The sequence below is a fragment of the Nannospalax galili genome, unplaced genomic scaffold (genome assembly GCF_000622305.1).
Source record: "Nannospalax galili isolate Female #2095 unplaced genomic scaffold, S.galili_v1.0 scaffold186, whole genome shotgun sequence".
Classification (NCBI taxonomy): domain Eukaryota; kingdom Metazoa; phylum Chordata; class Mammalia; order Rodentia; family Spalacidae; genus Nannospalax; species Nannospalax galili.
Window position 1 is genome coordinate 8,592,880 of NW_008358774.1, and position 25,950 is coordinate 8,618,829.

Sequence of the window (25,950 nt, forward strand, 5' to 3'; positions counted from 1 at the left end):
TCTTTTGTTCTCCATTAGAGTTACAAAGAAAAATACCAGGGCAGATAAGCTGTAAATCTCATAAATAGCCCAGAGGATGGAGGCAGAGAACAGGACAAAGCCCTACCGTTTGAGTTGCACAATGAACAAGTAGCTACAAGGCAGAAAGGGAGGAGGGAAGCAGAAGAGAAAGAGGAAGGAAATCCACAGTACCAGGAAAAGCATACTCTCAGCATCTGAAAGACAGAAGAGAAGAAAAGGGGAAAGTTACACCTTTCAGATTCCAAAAGGCAGGCAGATACAGCAGAAACTCAAGACGACTCTGGAGCATGCTGCTCTGGGGGCAGGAATTCTGGGAAGGAAAAGTACACTGTATCATTAAAGGGATTTTCTATCCCTTTAACATGAGTTATGGTGAGCGTCCTTTCCAGAGGGATGGCCCCTTGGCCAGGTCTAGACCAGTCCAACTGGATTAACTCTTTTGTTTTGGGAAGCATGAAATGTTAGTTCTCCATCCAGATCAGAGGATAGTTTTCCCTAATCGGCCTCCACAGAGCCCTCATCGAGGCTACTGTAACTTTCTTCTGAAGTGGTAACCCTAAAATCATTTAGGAAGTGGCCTCAAACTGGGGAGTGGGTATCACCCATGTTTACCACGAAAATCCAAAGATCCAGTTCCAAAACTGTTCATCAAGTGGGGATTAATATCTGGACTGGAATTTCAGTCCCATCCTCACGTGTTGCCTCGAGGCAATGGGTGCGCCTTCAGAAAGAGATAAAAAACCAGAGCTCCCTTCTGACATTCCCAGCCAGATATTTAAGGACATTTCTGGAACTGCTGCTTTCAGGAAGAAAGTTTTCTTAGAATTTGCCTTTTAAACTTATTTTTAAGATACCAAGTTCTGGGAACCACGTGACCTGTACTTTCTTTGTATAAATAGCAAGTGGGTTTTCAGCAGTCTTTGGACTTCAGCATGAGTACTTCCCAGTGGCTGGCTTGTGCCGCGTTTTCTGTCTTCTGTGTCTCACAAGCCAGCTCTCTGGATACTTTCGTTGCAGCTGTTTATGAACATGCAGTGATCCAGCCTAATGTCTCCCAGTCCCCGGTGTCTCACAAAGAGGCACTGGCATTAATGAATCAGAATCTGGATGTTTTGGAAGGAGCGATCACAGCAGCAGCAAAACAGGTATCCTCTCTCCCTTATCTCCAGAGTGCTAGATCCTGAGAAGGATGGGTCTCAGGGAACAGGGCTCTTGTCAGGATCAGTTACATGGCTGACATGTGTATTAAGATAACCAGGGCACTTTGTGTTACAATTAGAGTCTTTGTTTCACCTCGAAATTATTAAAGAAATTAATACACATCTCTTACAAAGTGAGAGAACAAAGGTTTAAAAAGAAAGTTTTGCTCATTATTTTAAGAAGCAAGACTTTTTGAAGAGCTGGCTGTGTAGTTTAACATCTTTGCTTCTCTCTACTGCTCATGATAGAGGATAGAGTATAAACAATACAAAGACCAGTTACTATTCTTAGACTATTACTTGCTTTAGTGTACCTTTGTGCTCTTGTTTGCAGGTTGTCAGGTAAGTTTACGGTCTGACAAGATCAGGAGCATTCAGGGTGGTGTGGCCATAGATTAAGCTTACATCCAGAAACAATTACACTGAAGTTATAAATTCCTTACCAGTAAACATTATATTCATCGCATTTCATTTCAATTTTAGTATAGAAAAAGGCTCCTAGCCTAAACTATAAATGTGTAGTTTAGACAGACAAGGTTTAAATAAACTATTCACAGAGCATAGAGCAGTTGTAGAGCAGTCATATATGTACCTGCTCTATGCTCTGTGACTATGTATATAAATTAATACAAACAATTACAGATCTCTACCAATATATATATATATAAAAATATAAAAGATTATCCCATATTCTGATATTCTATTTCTTTTTTCTAGTCCTCTCTTTTTTAATTTTCATTTAATTTTGTTATTTTTAAATTTTTAAATTATTTTTATTTTATATGTATGAGTGTATTGCCTGCATGTATGTAAGTGCACCCATGTTATACAATGCCTGTGGTCAGAAGAGGACATCGGATCTCCTGGAATTGGAGTTAGGGATGATTGTTAGCTGCCATGTGGCTGCTGGGAACTGAACTCAGGTCTTCTGCAAGAGCAGCCATCTCTGCTTTTAACTGATGAGCCATCTCTCCAGCCCCAGTCCAGCTGCTTCTTTAAAGGTCACAGCAACTCTCAAGGTTGTTTCCAATTCAAAGGTACCCAGGTTAGCTGGGAGAGTACTTTTAGATTAGGTATAACCTAGGTAACCTGAGTGTGAGAGCCTTTCTCCTTAGAAGCAGGAATCAAACATGTTTGAAGAGTACTGTGTAGGAGAATCCTAAGGCAGAAGAGGAAGTAAACAGGATTTGAGATATAAATCAGTCCTGACACAGGCACAACTACTGACCAAAGTTCAGAGAGGGGTTGACTTGGGGGAAGAAACTGGTTTATAATTAATGGCTTTAGTGGTTGCAGAGCTGGGAGTGACCTATCAAGCTGTTAGAGTCTGTGAAAAAGTCACAGAAATGATGAAGGCCAGATTAGGGTATTAAAGTGCTTTTGAAAGCCAAGTATGTTGCTGTACATTTGTAGTTTCGCTACTTAGAGGATGGAGACAGGAAGATCAGAGTTCAAGGTCATAGTGAGTTTGAGAACAGGTCGGTTTACATGATACCCTGTTTCCCCCAAAAAAATGCTTGGAAAAAGAAAATAAATATAAAAAAACAATAATAAGATCAAAAGCCCAAATGGTTATTTCTCCTTTATTTCTCAAGTCTCCTTGCAATCCCATCCTTTGACTGTTTGTCTGCTTGAGAACGGTTTTAATTCTCTATATTTCTAACAGGGTGCACACATTATTGTGACTCCAGAAGACGCTATCTATGGTATGCGTTTCAGTAGAGATGCTATCTACCCATACTTGGAAGATATCCCAGACCCTCAAGTAAATTGGATCCCCTGTAATGATCCAGACAGGTAAGGAAGCAGTATATGGAGGGGGTCTGTAGGGGGAGAAGGTATGACCATTTCATATTTCAGTGTCTACATGTATGAAATTCTCAATTATTAAAAAATCATGAAAATTCAGTTATGAAGCTCTATTTATTTTAACTAGAAATGTTGTCAGTGGTTGTTGAATACATTCTTTATTAGTCAGATTTCTGTCATTATGACAAAATAGCAGGGCTAACAAACTTAAAAGGAGATGCAGAGTTTCAGACAATTTAGTCCATGATCATTTGGCCCTGTTTCTTTAGGCCTGTGATAACATCGTACATCATGGTGACAGTACATGGCAGAAGTCTTGGTGGCCAGAAAGCAAAAGATGAGAGAGAGAGAGAGAGAGAGAGAGAGAGAGAGAGAGAGAGAGGAGAGAGAGCAAGAGAGAGGAGAGAGAGGAGGAGAGAGAGAGAGGAGAGAGAGAAATCTTTGCTTGGAATGCCTTTTCTCCACACTGGCTACTTTTCTCATTGCTACAACAAAATACCTGACAAGCAATTTAAAGAAGGAAAGGTTCATTCTGGATTACAATTTGAAGGGATTCATTGTATCAGGGAGTCAGGGAGGGAAAGATATGGTGGCAGGAGTGCAGAGTCAGCTGGTCACATTGCACCTGCAGTCAGAAGCAGATGTGATGAATGCCCCTACTCAGCTAGCTTTCCTTTTTTTTTTTTTTTTTTTGGCCTTTTTGAGACAGGGTCTCCCTGTAGTCCCAGCTGTCCTGGATTCTCTATGGAGACCAGGCTGACCTTGAACTCACAGAGATCTGCCTGCCTCTGCCTCCGGAGTGCTGGGATTAAAGGCGTGCGCCACCACGCCCGGTGCTTTCATCTTTTTATACAACCCAGGACACCAACCCATGGAATGGGGCCACCCACATTTAGGATAGGTCTTCCCACCTCAATTAACCTAATCTAGATATCCCCTCATATGTCCAAAGATTTGTCTCTAAGGTGATTCTAGAGCCTGTTAAGTTGACAATCAATATAACCACCACATTCTCCTTTTATCCTAAGGTTGTGTTCATCTTTCACAATAAGGTGTGTTTCTTGGAGTATCAAGTAGATGATGGGGGTCCTGATTTTCAATTCAAATTTCTAGTCTGTGTCTTTTGATTGGAGAATTGAGCCCATCAAGATTCAGAGTTATTTTTCAAAGATTTGGAACTGCTGTCATTTCATTCATATTGCAATGACTAGTACTTTGTTAATTTTCATTTGATTTAAAAAAAATTTTTTTTATTATTTTTTTTTTATGAGACAGGGTCTCCCTGTAGGTTCAGCTGGCCTGGAACCAGCTATGTATTCCAGGTTGGCCTTGAACTCACAAAGATCGGCTGTCTCTGCCTCCTGAGTGCTGGGATCAAAGACATGCCCTACCACGCCCAGCTCATTTGCTTATCTAGTGTTTTAATGCAATTGTTTTTCTTGTGACTTCATGGGCATATTTCTCTCTCTCTCTCTCTCTCTTTCTCTTTCTCTCTCTCTCTCTCTCGTATAATTCTTTAAGCGTCTTCTGTACTGCTGGTTAACTGGTTGTGCATTACTTTAGGTTGTGTTTATCATAGCAAGTTTTTCTTTCTCCTTCAGTTATGAAGCATGGCATCCCATCCTAACTTGCTGGGATATAGAAATCAGGGTTGGCAGTTACTGTCTTCTGAAGCTTGAAGTATACTGCTCCATGCCATTTTTGCTTTTAATGAGTCATTGAGAAACCTGCGTATTACTCTGTTGTGTTTGCCTTTGTATATGCCTTGCTGCTTTCCTGATATGACTTTCAATGCTCTTTCTGTGTTCTGGATATTTAGTATTTTAACTGTACGGTGACATGGGGGAAGTTTTTGTCTTCTATGTTTGGCATTCTAAATGCTCCCCCCTCCCCTATTGGATGGCCGTCTCTTTGGGAAACTTTTTGCTATGATTTTGTAAATATACTTTCTACACTCTTAGCTTGTGCATCGTTTTCTATGCCAGTGACTCCTAAATTTGGTCTTTTAATGGTGTCCCCTAATCTTGCATGTTCTGTTTGTACTTTCTTATTATTTTGTATTGATTGTTGTCTGAATGTTCTAATTCATCCTCCTTGTCCTCAAGGCCTGATATTTTGTCTCTACTTGATCTATTCTACTGGTGAGGCTTTCTTGTTCTCTTTCATCTTATGAGCTCAGCTATTATAGTCTCTTTTAATTCATTCAGGAATTTATTTGTGTCCTCTGATTCCATTGAACATTCTTATAATCATGCTATTAAATTCTTCGGTATTCTGTCCAGTTTATTCTTTTATAACCCATTGCTGTGGGATTGATGATTTTCATAGGACCCATATTGCCTTGATTTTCATGTTTCTCATGTTTTTCATTGGGATTAAGTCATTGGCTTAAAAAATAGCTCCTTTATTGTTTCAGTTGAAGTGTTTTGCAGAATTCTAATGGGTGTCATCCCTCCCCTCTGGATTGGGAGTGTAGTTCAGTACCTAAACCTTCAGCCTGCTCAAGGCACCAGACACAATCTCCAGCACTACTAAGAGTAGAATATTAACTCCAGAAGCAACTAAAACTGAAGGAGATGCTTGCTTTGAAACTGCCATTTTCCTCTATCAGAGCTCAGGATTTTCAGGAGTCAGAATTCTGATTCTGTATTTACTCTCAAAATCAAACTAAATACCATAATTGCTGATAGAGATATATCAATTTTGACAAAATTCAATATCATTCACTTTATTCTTATATTATTTCACAATCATTCCTTTTTTAACTTTCAAAAATTTTAATCATTTTTATTTTATGTATCATGTATATATTGTCTGCATGTATGTAAGTGCACCAGTGTTATGGAAGTCAGAAGAGGGCATCGGATTCCCTGGAACTGGAGTTACAAATGATTGTTAGCTGCCATGTGGGTGCTAGGAACTGAAACAAGGTCCTCTGAAAGAACAGTCAGTGCTCTTAACCACTGAGCCATCTATGCAGTTCCACTTAAAAATTTTTTTGAAACAGAGTCTTGCAATATATATAGTTCAGGCTTGTTTCAAATTCTGGGACTCAAGTGATTCCCCCACCTGAGCTTTCTAAATGTCAATTCTTCTGTCTCTATGAATTTGAGTACTAAGTCAACCTCACATAAATGGAACAGCACAGCATCTGTGTTTCATGGGTGGTTTTGTTACATAACATAATGTTCTCAAGACTTGTCCATGTTGTAGCATGTGTCAATCTTTCAGAATTTACTCTTTTAAATGATGAGTGATATTCATCCCATATCTATCCCATTTTATTCATCCATTCATCCATAGGTAGTTTCTTGGGTTGCTGTAAACTATACCTATATGGAGTAATGATGTTTTGAACATGGCATATGAATATCTTTTCAGTGCCCAGAAGTGGAATTGGTGGATCATATGTAGTTTCTCTTAAATCTTTTAAGAAACTACCAAATTGGTGTCATAGTGGCATGTACCATTTGGAAACTTATGAGCCCACAGAGTTTCCAATTTCCCCACATCTTTGAAAGCACTTATCTTTTTTTTATTTTTTGAATAGCCATCCTGATGAGTGTAAGGTGTTAGCACATTGTAGCCTTGTTAATGATCAGCCATCTTATGCATCTTTTCATGTGCATACATCTTAGAGGTTGACATCTGGTATTTTTCAGGGATGATTTCTATTAATTTACTCTTTAGATGAGGTTATATATTTTTATTTCTTTATATGTCTTATGAGTCTTTGTTGATAGTTGAGCATTTGAATCTTGTAATGATTTTATTATTTTCTCCAGAGTTTGCCATGCCTCCTTCTTGTAAAAAAAAAAAATGGGGTTGGGGGTTTCCTCAGTTCTACCAGAAAGGGAGGATTTTAAATAACGGGGAGTATGTGCAAAAATGGCTTCCTCCCTCTATCTGTATCTCCCTACTTAGAAGCAGCAATCAATGATCAGAACACACATCCCTGATATTTAGAAGCCAAGGTCTTTATTGCCCACTTTGCTTCATGAGCTGTCTCCAAGTTGCTCCAGGAAAAGACAGACAAGCTGCCTGTTGTTGAAGAGCTAGAGGTGGGAAATAGATAACCACTGCTAAGCTTGGAATGAAAATTGATGAAATTACAATTGGTCTTCCCAGCCTTCCCCTGGAGGTTTCAAGCTGCTAAATGGACTACAGAATTCTAAAATTGGACAGATTCTGTAGTACAAATGCTGTCTAGGTTGGCAGGAGAGGGTGGTGGTGTCAGATTTCAGAGTGCTCTCTGATTCTGTCGTCTTACTAGCACCCTCCTAGTTCCAAGTTTTGGATCACTCATTCACTCAATTGAAATATTTCATAGTGCCCCTTCTCTATCAGGCCTGGTTTCAGTGAACACGATATGGAAGGTTTCCCCATACATCCAGATGATGCTGCAGACATTCCAAGATGAACACGTAACTTCATGTGTGATTTCAGATTTGATATATGCAATGATTCAAAATTATATATGACTGGACTTTTAACCCTACAGAACTTTTTTACAGCCAAATTCCCATCCCATCACTACAAGTGTCTTCTGAAGCCGCTGCCTTAATCCTTCTCTCCTACCTACCTGTTATTTAAAATTTATGTCTACATTGAATCATAGATTTGGGCAGCTATAATCCTGAATTATAATTATGTCATTATAATTGTGTTAATGATTTTGTTAACCTGTGAAATTCAGCTTTGTTCAGAGAGCGCTCCCTCTGGTGGCCAGTGTGAGGACATGGGATGGAGGGGGCACCCTGGATGGGTCAAGGCCAGGCCAGACAGGGAGAAAGGGAGGAGAGGAGTGGGGTTTAGGGGGCAGAGGCCAGAAAAGCGAGGGGCTGGAGGAGGGTCACAAGAGAAGGAGGGACAAGCAGCTGGGGACAGGAGGCACGGCAGGAGCAGGTCCTAAGGGCCTGGTATCCCTTTGCCAGTCTGAACGGTCAGTAGGATGCTGCCCCAGGGAGCTGACTGGGTGGGCACAAAACCAGTGTGCAGGGGAGCAGTTGCTAGCTGAGAAGAAGTTAATCTTGATTTAAAAACATTTTCTCTTCTGGGGGTGGAAAGATGGTAAGAGTGAGGAGAGGTGCATGACCATAAGGAAACAGAGTCTTACAGGCTCCTGGGAATGTGCTCATATGAACTTACAGCAATGGTGACAGCATGCAAAGACCCATGCAAAATCAGTCAGCTAAAAATGAGCACAGAACTGGGGAAATGGGCAGGAGGCCCCAACCTTCGTCAAGGAACTATTGGCAGTTGATCATTGCTGAGTAAGGGAGAGTTGATCTTTAAGGGAGTGACACTAGATAGGCTGAACAGGCTCCGCTGGATATACTCACACCTAGAGACAGCTGGGTATACAAACTTCACTCAAAATGCTTTAACGTATACTACAGAATTCGTGAAATCCTGTGAGTGGGCTATGGGGCATGCAGATAAGGGAGGTCTAAATATGGTTAAAATGTATCGTATGAAATCCACAAAAATTCAATTAAAAATATACATTGGAAAAAAACATTTCTCTTCCAATGGACATGTACTAGATTTGGCTACACCCCAGTTCAAGAAAGACTCAGCTGCCTGGCCAAGAACAGCTCTATCTATGTTGTGGCAAATATAGGCGACAAGAAGCCATGCAATGCTAGTGACCTTCAGTGTCCTCCTGATGGCCGTTACCAGTACAACACTGATGTGGTGTTTGACTCTGAGGGAAAACTGATTGCACGGTACCATAAGGTAAAATTAATTAATTACTGAATAATTAACGAAGAAAAGTGAGCAAGAGAGAAGAATTATTATTAGTTATAATAACAAACTTGCTTTATAAGGAGAGTAGTAACAAAGTACAGACAGGAGTATTTAGGTGTGGTCAGTTCCTGTAAGAAGACATTTCCTGTGCATTTAGAATCTAGGGATGTGTCATCTGAAGTGGGTGAGAATTACCAGGAGCTTCACTGAAGCATGCTGTCATCTTTTGGGCTTTGTCATTTTTTTTTTAAGATGTATTTATTTTATTTGATGTGTATAAGTGTTTTGCCTACATGTATGTAAGTGTACCACATAAGTGCCTGGTGTCCCCAAAAGCCACAAGAGGGTGCTGGATCCCTGAAACTGGAATTTCAGACAGTTGTGAGCCTCCATGTGGGTATTGGGAAGCAAACCTGTGTCCTCTACAAGAACAGCAAGTGCTCTTAGCTGCTGGGCCACCACCAGCCCCTGAGCTTTGTCTTTTTAAACTCCATCCTGGCAATGGGTCAAAGGAAGAATGAAATGTCTTACCAGACAGCTCTGACTTTGAAGAGAGAGGAGCACGCAAATTCTTTGTGCACAGGAAAGAGTGAACTGTTTTGACAATGGTTGTCATTTTTGCTCCTTTGCTTTGTAAGATTCCAGACCGCCTGTATAGATAAGTGTGTCCATATACAACCTGTAAGGTGACAAAGGAACCACTAGCTCCATTCAAGTGGAGTGGCTCTGATTCTCCAAGGTGCCTTTGTCTTGTGAAGACAGTGGTCACAGATGAAGTGGGCACTGCAGAATGAACATGGGCTTTCAGGTACAGTAATGTCCAGACCTACTTCCTAGAATTTTATTTCCCTTCTTCATTTGTTTCTTACAGCAAAACCTTTTCATGAGTGAAGAACAGTTCGATGCACCCAAGGAGCCAGAGTTTGTGACTTTTAACACCCCGTTTGGGAAGTTTGGCATTTTCACGTGCTTTGATATACTCTTCCATGACCCTGCTGTGGCACTGGTGAGAGATTTCCAGGTGGACACCATACTCTTCCCAACAGCCTGGATGGATGTTCTCCCACATTTGACAGCCATTGGATTCCACTCAGCTTGGGCTATGGGCATGGGGGTCAATTTCCTTGCATCCAATATACATCAACCTTTGCAGAGAATGACAGGTAATATGCGGTCTTTATACTTTGGTTAAAAAAATCGTCTTTAAAATCTTAACATGTACTCCTTTTGTTTTTCAATTCCTGTTTTGAGTACTTACTTGTTGATATGCTGTCAAATCAATCCTAATCTAAAGTTTTGTAGTTAGGTCTGACAGTACATGCCTGATGTAGTAACACTTGGGTCCTGATCAAGGCTAGGCTGGGCTACATAGTGAGTTGGAGACAATGTCTCAAAAAAAACAAAAAAAAATAAACAAAAAACAAAAAACAAAAAAACAACCACCAAAAAGATACATAACACATACCAAAGAAAACAAATTCTTCTGTTTTTGTAGGTTTGGATAGTTTTATTCAGCTTGAATATGCATATACATATACGTGAGTACATCATTGTCGTGCAATGCTACGGAGTCAGAGAGGGCTTCGGATTCCCCTGGAACTGAAGTTAAGGATGGTTTGTAACCGCCATGTGGGTGTGGGAATCGAACCCAGATCCTCTGCAAGAGCAGTCAGTGCTCTTAAACGGGGAGCCATCTATCCAGCCCATTTCTTCTTTTTTTTAAATTCCAGTTTTATGTGATATTCTCCCCCTTAGCTTTTTGATTTTTTGAGACAGGCTCTCACTATGTAGCAATGACTGATCTGGAACTTGCTATGTAGACCAGGCTGGCCTCACACTTCTAGAGATCTGCCTCCTTCTGCCTCCCTAGTGCTGGGATTGAAGGCATGGGCCACCATGCCTGGCTTCTTTGTGCCTTTTAAAAAAATAAATAATTTATTGAGAATTTCATACATGCATATAAGGTGTTTTGATCAAATCCATGCCAACTCCCTCCCCTCCAAATCCTCCTATATCTCCCCAACACTTTTCTCTGATAACTTCATGTACCCTTTCTTTTTCTTTTATTTTTATTTATTTATTTATTTACTTACTTTATTTATTTTTATGGGGCTTTTGGGTACTCTGACATTCTCACCTCTGAAGAAGTAACCCTAAAATCTTTTAAGGATAGATACAAACTCCCAAATGCTTTTGAAATTTTTGGTTTTTGGAACAGAGTATGTTGCTAAGAGGCCCAACAACATTTTGACTTTTAGCCAAGAAACCGGCTACTTTTCTTTGGGGTCTTTTTACCCTAACTGCCTAGCCAATTCCTACCTCCAATTCTTATCACACCATCCTCTGAAGAGGATGCAACTTGGGAGTCTTTTAGATAGACCCACTCTAGAGTGATGGATTCAGGATTTGCTTTCAAGTATTTTGATAGCTGTTGGAGTGGTTAGAATTAGTGTCAGTTCCCTCTCAAAGGCATCTACATAGGGGGAGAAAAGAAATTTATCCATCATTTTAGAACAATAGCTGGTTGTCTCCCTTAGCTACAGGTGGGCACCACAGTATTGGTGACCAAGATTTGAAGTCTTACATCTGAGCAGCACTTTCTGATTCAGAACAAAATCATCAATGAGAAATAATTGTCGAAATAACTTTTTATATAGACTTAAGCCTAATGTCTGGGAAGTGTAATCCCTTTAGCTCTTAAAGAAATATACTGATGACTGTACTCTTTGGTTATATTTTCCTTTTGGGTGTTTAAGACCATACAGTTGGACCAAATAAATGAATTTATTTCTACACTTAAGGCCTTTTGAGGATCTGTTCTTCAGGGGTCACATGGGCTTGGGAGGAGCTCCTGGCTCCTTTCTTTTACCAGCTCCATCTATGTAAAGATAAGTCAAAGGTCCTGTTCGACCATGTCTGGCTTCACTTGGAAGCATGAATGAGATGTTTCCTCTTGGTTGACCCTCCTCTTTGTAGACTGGACACTGGATCAAGTCCATCTCATGAGGTCTCCATGTCTTCCCTGAACAAGAGGACAGATGACTCACCACAGTTACAGAACATTTTGAGAGAAGTTCCATAGTCTCCTGGAACTTAGTCAACCTTGGAGGGCAAGGGGCAAAAACTGTCCTTTAAGTCCCTCTGACCACATTAGTATGGGCCTCATAGTATGGCGGTTAAACATCCAATAAGGTTAGTTCCACCAGTTTGGTACTTTCGATTATCATGTACTATGTAGATAAGGCTTGGATAAAAAACCAAATATTCTCAGATAAATCTTGACTAGATATATATTTTGTTCCTTAAAATAGTTGACTAAAATATGACCTTTGAAAATTTTAAATATAACACGCCTACACAGACCTTCATCACTTGCTTAGGCTTTCTTATTTTTTCTATTTTGGAAAATATCTCCATTCCCATATCCTTTAAACATCTTTTACATTCTCATTTTCATTTAAAAAAATAATTATGAGACATAAGAGCATTAACAAATAAATTTTCTATCTGTTGTGTGGCTTCTTTTCCTGGGGATGCTAAGCAATGCTTATTACCTTTTAAGGTTCTAGTGTCAAACCAATGTTTGATTAAATTTTTACTGGGGAAACAATGAATTTATTGAGTTTACTTACAGAGATAACTGAGGGGTTGCTGAGGTGTATGTATGACCTGAGGGTATGCACACTGGAAAGCCTTTACCCAACATGGGTCATACCTTCTCTTCCTAGCCTTCCCCAGATTGTACACTTTAGCCCTCCCCAAATCCAGGAGGCCATGTGTGATTAGGGTCAAATTACTTACAATTGGCTAGGAAGAGTGGCTGGATAATCTGGTGTGGGTCCAATGACCTTGCTTGGCTCTCCTTTAATGAATGAGCAAAATCATCAACAAGCTCAATTGTCACAATGATCAGGCTCAGCTGAAGTCATGATAATGGTAGTTATTTCATGCAGAAGGGACTGCTGTATAGCATCATCTTATTAAAAGGACCTGGAATTTAAAAGAATTTGGTGCTGAATCTGTGTTACTTCACTTAGTATAACAGTTTCTAGATTTATCCATTTATCTGAAAATTTCATTATTTCATCTTTGTTTACTGCTGAATAGAACTCATTGTGTAACTATACCGCATTTTTGTTAACCACTCCTCAGTTCAGGGATACTTAGATTGCTTCCATCTCTTAGTTATTGTGAAAAGACCAGCAAAAAACACGGTTATACAAGTGTCTCTATAATAGGATGAGTTCTTTGGGTATATGCCAATGAGTGGTACAACTGGGTCATATGGTAGGTTCGTTTTTAGTTTTTTAAGATTTCGCCACAGTTTTCCCTAGAGGCTGCACGAGTTTTCAATCCCACCAGCAGTGAATGAATGTTCCCTTTTCTCCACATCCTTGCCAGCATTTGGTATCATTTGTTCTCTTGATCCTAGCCAGTCTGATTGGGGTAAGGCTATACTTTAGGGTGGTTTTCATTTGCATTTCCCTAATTACTAATGATGTTGAACACTTTCTGAGATGTTTCTGCAATTTGAGATTGTTTTTAGCCATTTTGATTTCTTCATTTGAGAAACCTCTTTTCAAGTCTAGAGTCTATCTCCTTATTGAGTAATTTATTTTCTTGTTTTTTTTTAGTTCTTTGTATATTCTTGATATTAATCCTCTGTAGGTTATGTAGTCAGTAAAGATTTTCTTCCACTAAGTGGGTTTTTCTCTTCAATTTTTGGTTGTTTCTTTTGTTGTACAGAAGCTTTTTAGTTTAATGAGGTCCCACTTGTTGATTGCTGACCTTAATTCCTGAGCCACTTCTATCCAATTTAGAAAATCCTTTCCTACATCTATATTTTGTAAGTTACTGCCAATATTTTCTTCTAATAGTTTCAGGGCTTCCATTTTCACATTGGTCTTTGATCCATTTGGAGTTGACTTTTGTGCAAGGTGAAAGATAAAGATCTAGTTTCATTCTTCTACAGGTGGAGATCCAGTTTTGCCAGCACCATTTGTTGAAGATGCTGTCTTTCCTCCATTGTATGTTCTTGGCACCTTTGTCAAATATCAGGTGGCTGAAACTGTGTGTACTCGTGTTTCAACTTTCAATGATATTCCATTGATCTATGTGTCTATTTTTGTGCCAGGACCATGCTGTATTTATAGCTATACACTATAACTCTGTAGTATACTTTGAGATCTGGCACAGTAATCCCCCCAGCATTGCTTTGTGCTCAGGGTTGCTTTGGCTATCAGGGTCTTTTGTGCTTCCATATGAATTTAAGGATTTTTTTTTCTAATTCTGTGAAGTATGTCATGGGGATTTGGATTGGGATTGCATTGAATCTATATATTTCTTTTGGTAGGATGGTCATTTTCACGATATTAATTCTTCCAATCCATGAGCACGGGAGGTCCTTCCATCTCCTGATGTCTTTCTCAACCTCTTTAACGATTTAAAATTTTCATTGTAGAGATCTTTGGTATCTTTGGTCAGATTTATTCCAAGATATTTTTTTTGCAGCAATTGTAAATGGGAGCATTTCCCTGTATTATTTCTCCAATTGCTTGTTATTGGTATATAAAAAGGCTACTGATTTTTGTAAACTGATTTTGTAACCTGCCACTATACTGAAAATGTTGATCAGTTCTAATTTTCTGGTGGAACTTTTGGGATCTCTTAGGTATCGTATCATATCATCTGCAAAAAGTGATAGTTTGACCTCTTCTTTTACAATTAGTACTCCTTTAATTTCCTTCTCCTGTCTCTTTGCTATAGTAAGAGTTTCAAGCACTATGTTGAAAAGGAGTGGAGATAGTGGACATCCTTGTCTGGTTCCTGATTTTAATGGGAATGCTTCCAGTTTTTCTCCATTTAGAATGATGTTGGCTGTGGGTTTGTTGTATATAGCTTTAATGATGTTGAGGTATGTTCCCTCCAGTCCAATTTCCTCTAAGACTTTGAACATAAATGTATGCTGAATTTTGTCAAAAGCTTTTTCTGCATCTATTGAGATGACTATGAGGTTTTTGTCTTTGAGTCCATTTATGTGATTAATGACGTTTATTGGCTTGTGTATATTGAACCATCCCTGTATCTCTGGATAAAGCCTACTTGATCATGGTGAATGAGCTTTTTGATGTGTGTTTGTATGCAGATTGCAAGTATTTTTTTGAGAATTTTGGCACCTATGTTCATTAAGGATATGGATCTATAGTTTTCTTTCTTAGTTGTGTCTTTACCTAGTTTGGGTATTAGAGTGATGCTGGTTCCATAGAAGGAATTTGGTAGTTCTCCCTCTGTTTCTATCTTTTTGAATAATTTAAGTGGTATTGGATGGAGATCATCTTGAAATATCTGGTAGAATTCTGCTGTAAATCCATCTGGGCCTGGGCAGTTTTTAGTTGGGAGGGTTTGTATTACTGTTTCAATTTCCTTATATGTTATGGTCTGTTTAAGCTGTTGATCTCTTCTTGGTTTAACTTTGGTGGTGCCCATGATTTTAGAAATCCAAACTTTTCTTCTAGATTTTCAAATTTAGTAGAGTACACGTTTTTATAACATACCCTTATAATGGTCTGGATCTTTTGAATGTCTGTTGTGATGTTTCCCCTTTCATCTCTGATTTTGTTGATTTGGATTTTCTCTTTCTTTCTTTTTGTTAACTGGGTTAAGGGTCTGTCTATCTTGTTTAGTTTTCCAAAGAACCAGCTCTTAGATTCATTGATTCTTTGTATTGTTTGTTTCTATTTCATTTATTTCTTCTCTGATTTTGGTTATTTCTTCGCTTTTGCTAGGTTTGTGATTAATTTCTTCTTGCCTTTCCAGTGTCTTGAGTTGCAATGTTATATCATTTATTTGGGCTCTTTTTAATTTTTTGATGTAGGCATTTAGAGCTATAAATTTCTCTCCTAGGACTGCTTTTAAATTGTCCCAGAGGTTGTGTTGTGTTGTATTGTCCTTTTTTTTTGGAATTCCAGGAACTCATCTATTTATTTCCTAATTTCTCCTTTGACTCACTCATTGTTTAGGAGTGTGTTGTCCAATCACCATGAGTTCATGTAGTGACTAGGGCTTTGTCCAGTGTTGATTTTGAGCTTTATTGCATTGTGGTCTGATAGAATTCATGGAATTATTTCTATTTTTTTTGTATTTGTTGAAGTTTGTTTTGTGGCCTAGTATGTGATCAGTTTTTGAAAATGTTCCATGTGGTGCTAGGTAAAAAGTGTATTCTTTCGTGTTTGGGTGGAATATTTGAAAGATGTCTGTTAGGTACATTTGATGTATGGTATCATTTAATTCAGATGTTTCTCTGTTTATTCTTTGTCTAGTTGGCCTGTCTAATGGAGACAGTGGGGTATTGAAGTCCCCTACTGGGTTGGGGTTAATTTGTGTCTTAAAGTCCTGTAGTGTTGTTTTTATGAATTTATGTGCACCAGAGTTTGGTGCATATATGTTAAGGAGTGTAATATCTTCTTGGTTAACTCTTCCTTTGATCAGAATGAAGTGACCCTCCTTATCTGTTTTGATTAGTTTTCCTCTGAAGTCTATTTTGTCAGATACCAGAATTACAACCCCTGCTTGTTTGTTAGTGCCATTTGCTTGGAATATTCTTTTCCATTCTTTTACCTTGAGGTATTGCCTGTCCTTGAAGGTGAGATAGGTTTGTTGCAGAGAGCAAAGAGATGGATTTTGTTTCTTAATCCATTTACTTAGCCTGTGCCTTAAAATTTTTTTAAATTTTATTATTTTTATTTTATGTGTACTCATGTATTGCCTGCATGTAGGTAAGTGCACCCATGTCATGCAATGCCTGCTGATGACAGAAGAGCCTGTCAGATCCCATGGAACTGGAGTTATGGACAGTTGTTAGGTGCCATGTGGGTGCTGCCATTCAAACCCAGGTCTTCTGAAAGATCAACCAGTGCTCTTAACCACTGAGCCATCTCTTCAGCCCCCTAGACTGTGTCTTTTGACTGGGGAGTTCAGTCCATTGATATTTAAGGTTATTATTGAAAGATGTGTATTGGTTGCCATCATTTTGATTGCTGTTTGTGTTCTGTGTCTAATTTTGTGTTTCCTAGATTATACCTTTATTTTCTTTGGTTGCTCCTGGGGTACAGCTGCTTCTCTCTCTACTCTCTGTATTGCTTCAAGTATTCTTTGAAGTGCTGGTTTTTTGGACATGTAGTCTTTCAGGCTATTGATGTCATGGAAAATTTTTCTTTCCCCCTCAACTATAATAGACATTTTTGTTGAGTAACGTATTCTGGGATGGCATCTATTGTCATGTAGACCTGAAAATATCTTGGTCCAGGCTTTTCTGGCTTTCATAGTTTGCACTGGTAAGTCAGCTGTAATTCTGATGAGCTTTCTTTTCTATGCGATTTGTTTTTATTTTGCTGCTTTCAGTATTCTCTCTTTGTTCTGTACATTTAGTGTTTTTACTATATGTCATAGGGAGTTTCTTTTCTGATCCTGTCTATTTGGTGTTCTGTGTGCTTCCTATATTTGTATGTGGATGTCTTAATTTTGGGAAATTCTCTTCTACAGACCTGTTTAAGATCTGGCCAATACCATTAACCTGAAATTCTTCTCCTTCCTCTATTCCTATGATCTGTAGATTTGGTGTTTTCATGGTGTCCCACATCTCTTGCATATTCCATTCCTGTGTCTTTTAAAATTTTCTATACTCTTTGCTTGAGTGGTCCAGTTCTTCAACTGTATCCTCCAGTGTTGGTATTCTGTTTTCCATTTCATTCATTCTATCAGTGAGGCTTTTCCCCTGTTCTTTCAAGTTGGCTTATTGAGTTTTGCACTTCCTTCTTCATTTCTACCTGAGTTTTCTTCAATGTTTCTCTTTTGTGAATTCATTCAGAAGTTTATCCTTATCTTCTTTTAGTTCTTTGATTTTTTTTTCATGTGTTGTTTATATTAATTGAATTCCTTGATCATGTTTATGATTGTTCTTTTTAATTCAGTGTCCTGAGTGATCTCTGGGGGGTTCTTCTTGTAGAACTCCTCTACAGGATTGGTGGAGTTTGATGGGGACATAGTATTTTGGCTTTGCATTTTATTCTTTTGTTTTGATTTTGGCATGTGAATTTCTTTTGTTGTTTATGATTCTGATATGAGTATTAAGTTGAAGTATGCTTCTGTTTGTATTATGGGCATGCCTAGATCCTTTATTGGTTTTGTAAAGCTGGTTGGTACAGGGTTCAGGTTTTCTCAGGTTTAATTTGGAGGGAACTGATGGCTTCAGATCAGATATTTAGGAGAATCCCAATTCAGGTTCCAGTCAGGTACTCTCAGACTTCCTTCACCATGGTAGAAACAGGATCTGGGCACTCTCAGGCAGTCCCCTGTGTTCTCAGCTCCTATGTCAGAGGGAGGCCTGAACTAGGCATTATACTGATGGTGGTTGGACCCATCCTCTCAGGCTGTCTGCTAGGATCTCAGCCTTAGCCTACCAAAGCCAGATCTGCCCTGGGGCCTTGGGAGGGGCCTCACAAAGTCCCAGGTAGGGGGATGGGTATGGAGCAATTAGGAGGCAGGATCTGGGGGCTCTCTGGCAGTCCCCTGCATTCTCACACCCTCTGACAGAGGGATGCTAGAGAGAGACCAGAACTTGGCACTCTCTTGTGATCTGCTGAGATCAGAGCCACTATAGGGGTGGAGGTTGGAACCCACCCTCTCCTCCTTTGTACCTTCTAATTGTCACATTTTATTGGATTTCTTCTTGTCTCTGTGTCTTCTTATCTGCTTATATTATTGAAATTAGCAAAATATGTAACTTAGAGGGAGTAAAATGTTGATATCAAGGTACCAATAGCAACTATGAAACCTCCTCATTTTTGATTGCAATGACATTTTCAGGGAGTGGCATCTATGCACCCGATTCTCCAAGAGCATTTCACTACGATAGGAAGACACAGGAGGGAAAACTCCTCATCTCTCAGCTGGATTCCCACCCACACCACCCTGCCGTCAACTGGTCTTCTTATGCCAGCAGTATAGAAGTAATGTCAATGAGAAACCAGGAATTTAAGAGCATTGCCTTTTTTGATGAGTTCACCTTTGTGGAGCTTAAAGGAATCACAGGAAATTACACTGTTTGCCAGAAAGATCTCTGCTGTCATCTGAGATACCAGATGGCTGAGAAGAGAGTTGATGAAACTTATGCCCTTGGGGCATTTGATGGGTTGCACACCGTTGAGGGGCAGTATCATCTGCAGGTAATGTTGAAGTCACAAGATGTTGCAACAAATGCACACACCCAAGTAAAACTGGATGTCAGGTAATCTAAAGGAAGATTTGATTTTTTTTTTTTTTTTTTTTTTTTTTTTTTTAGTATGGAACTCACTATGTAGACCAGGCTGGCCTTGACCTCACAGAGATCCACCTGCCTCTGCCTCCCAAGTGCTGGGATTAAAGGCACATACCACCACACCCAGCATCAGTCCTTAAAGTTATCTGATAAACTTTGAAGGCTTAAATATGAGTCCAGCTGCAAAAAAGGCAGCATACTTATTTGCAGTGTCAATATTAAAATTATTCAAATTGCAGATAATGTAGTACCAAGGATATATTCTGCTTGGACAAATGCAGGCATTTTTTCTATTCATTGATACCTATTTTGGTTTGTAAAGAACTTAACACTAAGTGTGTATTTGGTACTTAGTACAGATGGAGTTGCCCCATAGGATTGCTTAATAGAGAGATTTGCTGCTGCAGACTCAGATATCTCATAGCCCTTAACTAGAAGGACTGAGAACAGCTTGCAGAGGCACATTCTGATTTTCACTCCCTTGGTCTGGCTTTCAGCCTGTCTCAGAATACCACAGTATCCTCTGACAGGACTTTTTCTTACACTAAAATTACAAAAATAATCACAATCCTTTTTCTGATTATATCACCTTCATGTTGAATATTCATTGGTAACTGCTTACTGTCAAATCAAATGTTTAAACAAAAGAGAAGAGACCCAGGAAATCTTGTGTGGACCCTTACTACTCTCTGTTCTCTACTCTCATTTCCTCCATATATTCTGGGCTTCTGCATAGGGAGATGTTTCTAGCACCTTCCCCCCAATTTCTAATATCTGCGGAACGTCTGTATGTTTACAGGGTTTGTTTCCTTTATCTATGGTGGCCTCCACCTACTTCTCTTTCAGAGTACTTTTCAGTTGTTATCTTCCTTAAAAAGGATGCTTCACACATCCACTGGACCTCTGCCAGCTCCTCAGCTAGATTAGGGACCTCATCTATGTGTTCCCAGAATATCCTGGACTTGATTTCATCAAAGTCACAGTATACCATATTATTCCCATATTTGAGACTGACAACCCTTTGAGGATTGGAACTATAGCTATGCTGTTCATTTTCACAAGTGTTTGAGTAACAACTATATGCTAGGTGTATATCAATGTTTATGATGTATAGTCCTCTTCCTTGAGAAGCATAGTGGAGTACAATAGAGAGATATTTGCATAGACATTTCAGTACTGGATGAACATAGAGCCTAGAGCTTGAAGAGTACCAAGGAGCTGAATTTAAACTAAAGCCTCCAAACCCAGATAGCTTATTAAATAGTCCTATAAGACCTGGACCATTAATATATTCAGGTGCTTGCTAGAGGGGAAATGTATTAATATGAGAAAGAGAGATATAATCACTGCTTTTACGGATGGAGCTTAAAATTTTTTTGGTTTATTTTTATTTTTATGTATTATGTGTTTTGCCTGCATGTATGTAAGTGCATCCATGCATGCAATGCCCCTAGAGGCCATAAGAGGTTGTTGGATCTCTTGGAACTGGAGTTATGGATGGTTGTTAGCCGTCATGTGTGTGTTGGGAACCAAAACCAGGTCCTCTGCAAGAGTAGCCACTCTTAACTGTTGAGCCATCTCTCTGGCCCCTTCAGAACCACTTTTGACTTTTACTTTTTTTCAACTATAATTCCTATTTCCTAATATTATCTTTATTTCCCAAATTCATTATTTGTGGTCATTATCTTTTCTACTCTATTAACCCTTAGCTTTGCTACAGCACCTTACTTATATCCCCTCTACCATCCTTTTAATAGAACTTTTAGTTACATTAAATGCAGTGTTTAAATTTATCTTAGCTTCATTTTTTTATTTCAGTGATAAAAATACCTTGACAAAAGCAACTTAAAGTGAAAAGATTTATTTGGCTTACAATTCCAGGTTTATCATTATGGGGAAATCAAGAAGGTAGGAACTTGAAGCAACTGGTCAATTTTGTTTTCTTAAATGTTCTTAATTTCCTTTCTTTTTTTGTAAAACTCCTTGTGCCTTTCAGCAGCATCTCAGAACAGTTTTACCCCAAGGTCATTTTCATCAAGCAATCCTGAGTTAAAATAAACTTCTACACTGGCTTTCTGCTAGTCCTTCTGTACTTCTGGGGATTTCCCTCTTTCTTTTTCTCTTAATTTGAGTTCCTTGTTTTTCTTCTTCTTTTTTTTTTTTTTTTTTTTTTTTTTTTTACTCTTTTTTTTTTTTTTTTTTTTTTTTTTTTTTTTTTGTTTTTTGGTCTTTTTGAGACAGGGTCTCCCTGTAGCCCAAGCTGGCCTGGAACTCACTATGTACACCAGGCTGGCTTTGAACTCACAGAGATCTGCCTGCCTCTGCCTCCCAAATGCTGGGACTAAAGGCATGAGCCACCATGCCCAGCGTTTTTCTCCTGTTTTATTTATTATTTTCTTCCAATCTTCTAACACATCTTGAGTCACACAGCTCTGATACAAGCTGGCTGTTTTCCCTACCTTGTACAACACGGTGCCATTCTGCAGTTTTCCTTCATGGTCCTGATGAAGATGCTCTTTACCTCTCCAATGTGGGTGTTCTCATAGGTGTTTCCTGTTTTGGGGGAAGGGGGTTGGTTTATATTAGCTCTGCTTTGTTAACAGTTTTCTGAAAGAGAGGAATTGGTAAATAAATAAGTAAATATGTTGGGGCTGGAGAGAAGGCTCAGCAGTTTAGAACACTGATTGCTCTTGCAGAAGACCCAGGTTCGAATTCCAGCACCCATATGGCAGCTAACAACTGTCTGTAACTCTAGTTCCAGGGGATCTGAAAGCCTCTTCTGTCCTCCAGTGCACTTACCTACACTCAGGCAATACACGCATACACATAAAATAAAAATAACAATAAATAAAAATTTAAAAGATATGTTGAGATTTACATGACCCAAATTACTATTTCTCCTAATTTGGTTAGCTATTCCCCAGATATGACATTTATAATTTTCCTTCAGAACTGTGAGGATATTATTTTATCCTTTCTTGTGCTGTCACTGGGAATTCTGAAGATATTTTGGTTTTGATTCTTTGCATGTATACTCCCCTCCCTTTTCTTTCTCAATAAAGTTACAGGAGTTTATTTCCATTCGCTTTCCTTCTAAATCTTCTGTAATGGACTGCCTCTAATCTCCCTCCCTCCCGAAAAACCCTAGGCTATAATTTCCATGTCACTATGGTACATGTTTCATCAGACTTTATTGAGATTTCAGAGTGAGCAAGTGAAATAAATTTCTTTCTTTCTTTCTTCCTTTCTTTCTCCCTTCCTTCTTTTCCTTCCTTCCTTCCTTCTTTCCTTCCTTCCTTCCTTCCTTCCTTCCTTCCTTCCTTCAAATCTGATGCTCACTATGTAACTCAAAGTGGTCTTGAATTTCTGGTTCTCTTGCCTCAATCTCCACAGTGCTGGGATTACACATTCAATTCATCTGATGACTTTTTCTTTTATAGCAGATAGCATATTAAGTTAATGGATTAATGGAATGTATCCCCACAGCTTTAAGATGTAATTAACTAATAACAAAATGTGTGAAGCACTGGAAAGGCAGACAGATCTCTATGAGATTGAGGCTAGCCAGATCTACATAGTGAGTTCGAGGTTAGCTAGGGCTACAGGAAGACAATGTCTCAAAAAACAAAACAAAACAAAACAAAAAACCGAGCCAAGTAAAAATTGCAAAATTGCATCATATACAGCATGGTGCTTCCATACATAGCTACATGTAGAACGGTGAGATATCATGACTCATACTTCTGGATTTCCATGTTTTGCCTAGATCTGCACTCTGCTAAAATGTAAGACAACGGATTTACACACCTGTGGTAGTTCAGTTGACACGGCTTCCACCAAGTTTGCAATGTTCTCCCTCAGTGGCACTTTCGGAACTCAGTATGTCTTCCCTGAGGTACTGCTGAGTGAAGTCAAGCTCGCACCTGGAGAATTTCAGGTAACAATCTTTGTTTGATATTGTCAACTAATTCCGTGTAAGAGGGGGCATCTTTGATATCAAAACTTACCCAAGTTCTTCCAAATACAAATATCCCTATTTGAAAGGGGTAAGAGTGTCTTTGAGGATCATGAAAGATATGGGGTAGGCTGGTTTTCTTGCCTTCAAGTTAATATAATAATTCATGTGGCCTTTTGTCTTTAAAAATAAAGAAATAAAGGTTATTTAGAGAGGCAACTCTATGAAGAAGGCTAGACTGTTTAAGGAAAAAGATTCAGCAATAGTTGATAAGTTTAGAACCTATCTCAACAGAGAAACCGTTAGTATCACTGGGGAGTGATGGTCCAGCCCTTGGTGTGACCACAGGAAGAAAGAAGGAAAAACTGAAGAAGAGAGAATTTAACAGTGGCTGATGTTTGCAAGGAAGAAAAACCTTCAAAACCCAGAAACAATTTCTTGCTTACATGTATTCTTCCCTGTGTATCCTTTCCTTTACTGTGTAGGTTCCACTCCTGTCCTCTTTCCTGGCAGAAGCAATTAAATGCAGGGATTAAAGTGGAGCATGGGCTGTGCAGAGCCAGACACAGAGTATTAGACCCTCAGTCCAAGCCTCAGCTTGTTCAATCAGTTCTGACTATTTGAGTAGCTTTTTAAAAAAATATTTTATTAGTTATTTAAATTTTATGTGTATGAGTATATTGCCTGCATATATGTGTCATGCAATGCCCACAGAGGTGAAAAAGAGGGCATTGGATCCTCTGGAACTGGAATTATGGACAGTTGTTAACAGCCATGTGCGTGCTGGAAACTGAACCCAGGTCCTTTGCAAGGGCAGCTAGTGCTCTTAACCATTGAGCCATCTCTCAGTGTCTCAAAGATTATTTGCCCCTATCCAAGTAATCTTTATTGGTCTTAGAGGGCTAGATTACTCTAATGTACTACAACCTCCATTTTCATTTTCTTTTTTGAAGCAAGGTCTCCTAGTAGCCCCAGCTGGCCTGGAACTTGCCCTGTAGACCAGGGCAGCCTGAAACTCAGAGAGACCTGCCTGCCTCTGCCTCCCGGGTGCTGGGATTAAAGACGTGCATCACCATGCCCGGAAACCTCCATTTTCTTGTGTTCATTAATTCATGGGCTGCTTTCTCAGAGAAGTAATGATAAGGTATTAATTGTAGGCATTTAAACAGTAAATCAACCAGTGACAGTTCCATAAGCTTCATTCTTTGCAATATTTCAAATATTTAAAAAGTTTGCAAAACTCCTTCCTTTTCTTCCTTCTCCCCTCCCCTCTATTCCCCTGTCCTCACTTCTTCTCTTCTGTGTTTTCTGTTTTGCTGTGCTTGGGACCAAATTAAGAGCCTTGTGTAGGGTAGGCAAGTAGTACTTTGTGCCTGAGCTACATCCCTAGCTCTTTAAATATTTCTAAAAGAACAAAATTTGACCAATATTTTAAATTGTTTCTTCATCTACTTCTAGCAAATATTAAAAGTACTATGGGATTGTATAACTTAAAGAAAGACCTTATCTACCTTTTTTCTGTTTTAATCAGGTGTCAAGTGATGGACGTTTATTTAGCCTGGAGCCAACATCTGGACCTGTGTTAACAGTCACTCTGTTTGGGAGGGTGTATGAAAAGGATGGAGTGACAAATGTTTCCTCAGACTCCCGAACACATTCACTACTAATAATGCTAATAATTATGACACCTATTATGCATGCCTTATTTTTATAGAAGATTTATGTTTTATATTTTATTTAGGATAATTAAAAATTAATGGACGAAGGAAAGATTAATCTGGGTTTGCCAATAGTGCCTTTTGGTATAAATGTTAACTAAAGTACATTTCTCTTAATTTGAACAAGCACATGCACATCAGATAAATTTCAGGTAAATTTATAAAAGTGTGTTTTCACATTGTTCTATCTTGAAAATAAGCTGTTTGGACCAAATGAGGGTCACAATGTTTTGTGAAGAAGAATAAAAATTATGGTAAAAATATCATAAAAAATACTTATAAGAAGTCTGAATCCATTACCACTTTATTAAGACAGAAACATTACTCAGTTAGCCTTAAGATTTCCAATGAGTTAATTTTGCTGTTAATTATTTATCTAAATGATTGATATGTTTCAATTATATTATGGGCCAAATACTGTCACTCAAAATTCTTCTGTTTTTTGAGCAGAGTCTCATTATGTAGGCTGGCCTGGAACTTTCTATGTAGATGAGGTTGACCTTGATCTCACAGAGATCTGCCTGCTTCTGCCTCCTGAGAGTAGGGATTAAAGGTGTGCACCACCATGCCTGGCCCTAAATTCTTAAATTGAAGTCCTAACTCCAACTCAGAACGGGACTGCTTTTGGAAATAGGGCATTTAAAGAGGTAAAATGAGGTCAGTGGGTGGACTCTAGTCCAATGTGACTGATGTCTTCATAAGAACAGGAGATTAGGATACAAATGTGTAAACACAAAAAAGGCAACCATTGACAACAAGCAGAGATGCCTAAGGAGAAAGTAAACCTGATAACACATAGATCTTGAACTTCTCACTCCCAGAATCTTGAGACAATAAATTTCAGTTATTTAAGTCCCTTGTCTCTGGTACTTTGTTATGACTTGCACAGAAAGCTAACAGAATTCTCTCTTTGACCCACTTCTCCCATTTTCAAACATAATCTGAAGATTAGGACAAAATGGTTCACTCAGAATATCCATCCCCAAGACTCAAACGGACTCTCAGAGAAGATTGCTCGTGAATTGATGGTGAAGCCACAGGATTATTAAATATCCTAGAACTAGGAAACCAGAAAGCCACATTTTTGAAAATATGTATTTACTCTAATACAAAATGGTTCTCTTTCAGTAACAGCAAAATCTTTTGATATTATACTACTTAGTGAAACAAAGAACATCTTTT

At 38.8% G+C, this 25,950-nt stretch overlaps 1 protein-coding gene across 2 annotated transcripts; it reads left to right on the forward strand.

Moving 5' to 3' along the window:
* Positions 1-935: 935 nt before the first annotated feature.
* Positions 936-25,620, forward strand: LOC103724954 (pantetheinase). 2 transcript variants are annotated; one of them, XM_008822138.3, is made up of 7 exons: positions 936-1,166; positions 2,887-3,017; positions 8,576-8,768; positions 9,652-9,943; positions 18,645-19,003; positions 22,862-23,032; positions 24,582-25,620. In XM_008822138.3, exons 1-7 carry the CDS (start codon positions 954-956, stop codon positions 24,762-24,764), a joined length of 1,542 nt encoding a protein of 513 aa, XP_008820360.1. In that variant the 5' UTR covers positions 936-953; the 3' UTR covers positions 24,765-25,620. The 2 variants fall into 2 exon arrangements, with proteins under 2 accessions (XP_008820360.1, XP_029414020.1); XM_029558160.1 differs by lacking the exons at positions 936-1,166; positions 8,576-8,768 and having other exon boundaries at positions 2,928-3,017.
* Positions 25,621-25,950: the final 330 nt, after the last annotated feature.

Excerpts from the sequence above, each read along its gene's own strand:
- LOC103724954 (XM_008822138.3), top strand. The coding sequence starts at position 954 with ATGAGTACTTCCCAGTGGCTGGCTTGTGCCGCGTTTTCTGTCTTCTGT. Across the intron at positions 1,167-2,886 it reads TCACAGCAGCAGCAAAACAG|GGTGCACACATTATTGTGAC; the intron begins GTATCCTCTCTC and ends TATTTCTAACAG. Across the intron at positions 23,033-24,581 it reads TCGCACCTGGAGAATTTCAG|GTGTCAAGTGATGGACGTTT; the intron begins GTAACAATCTTT and ends TGTTTTAATCAG.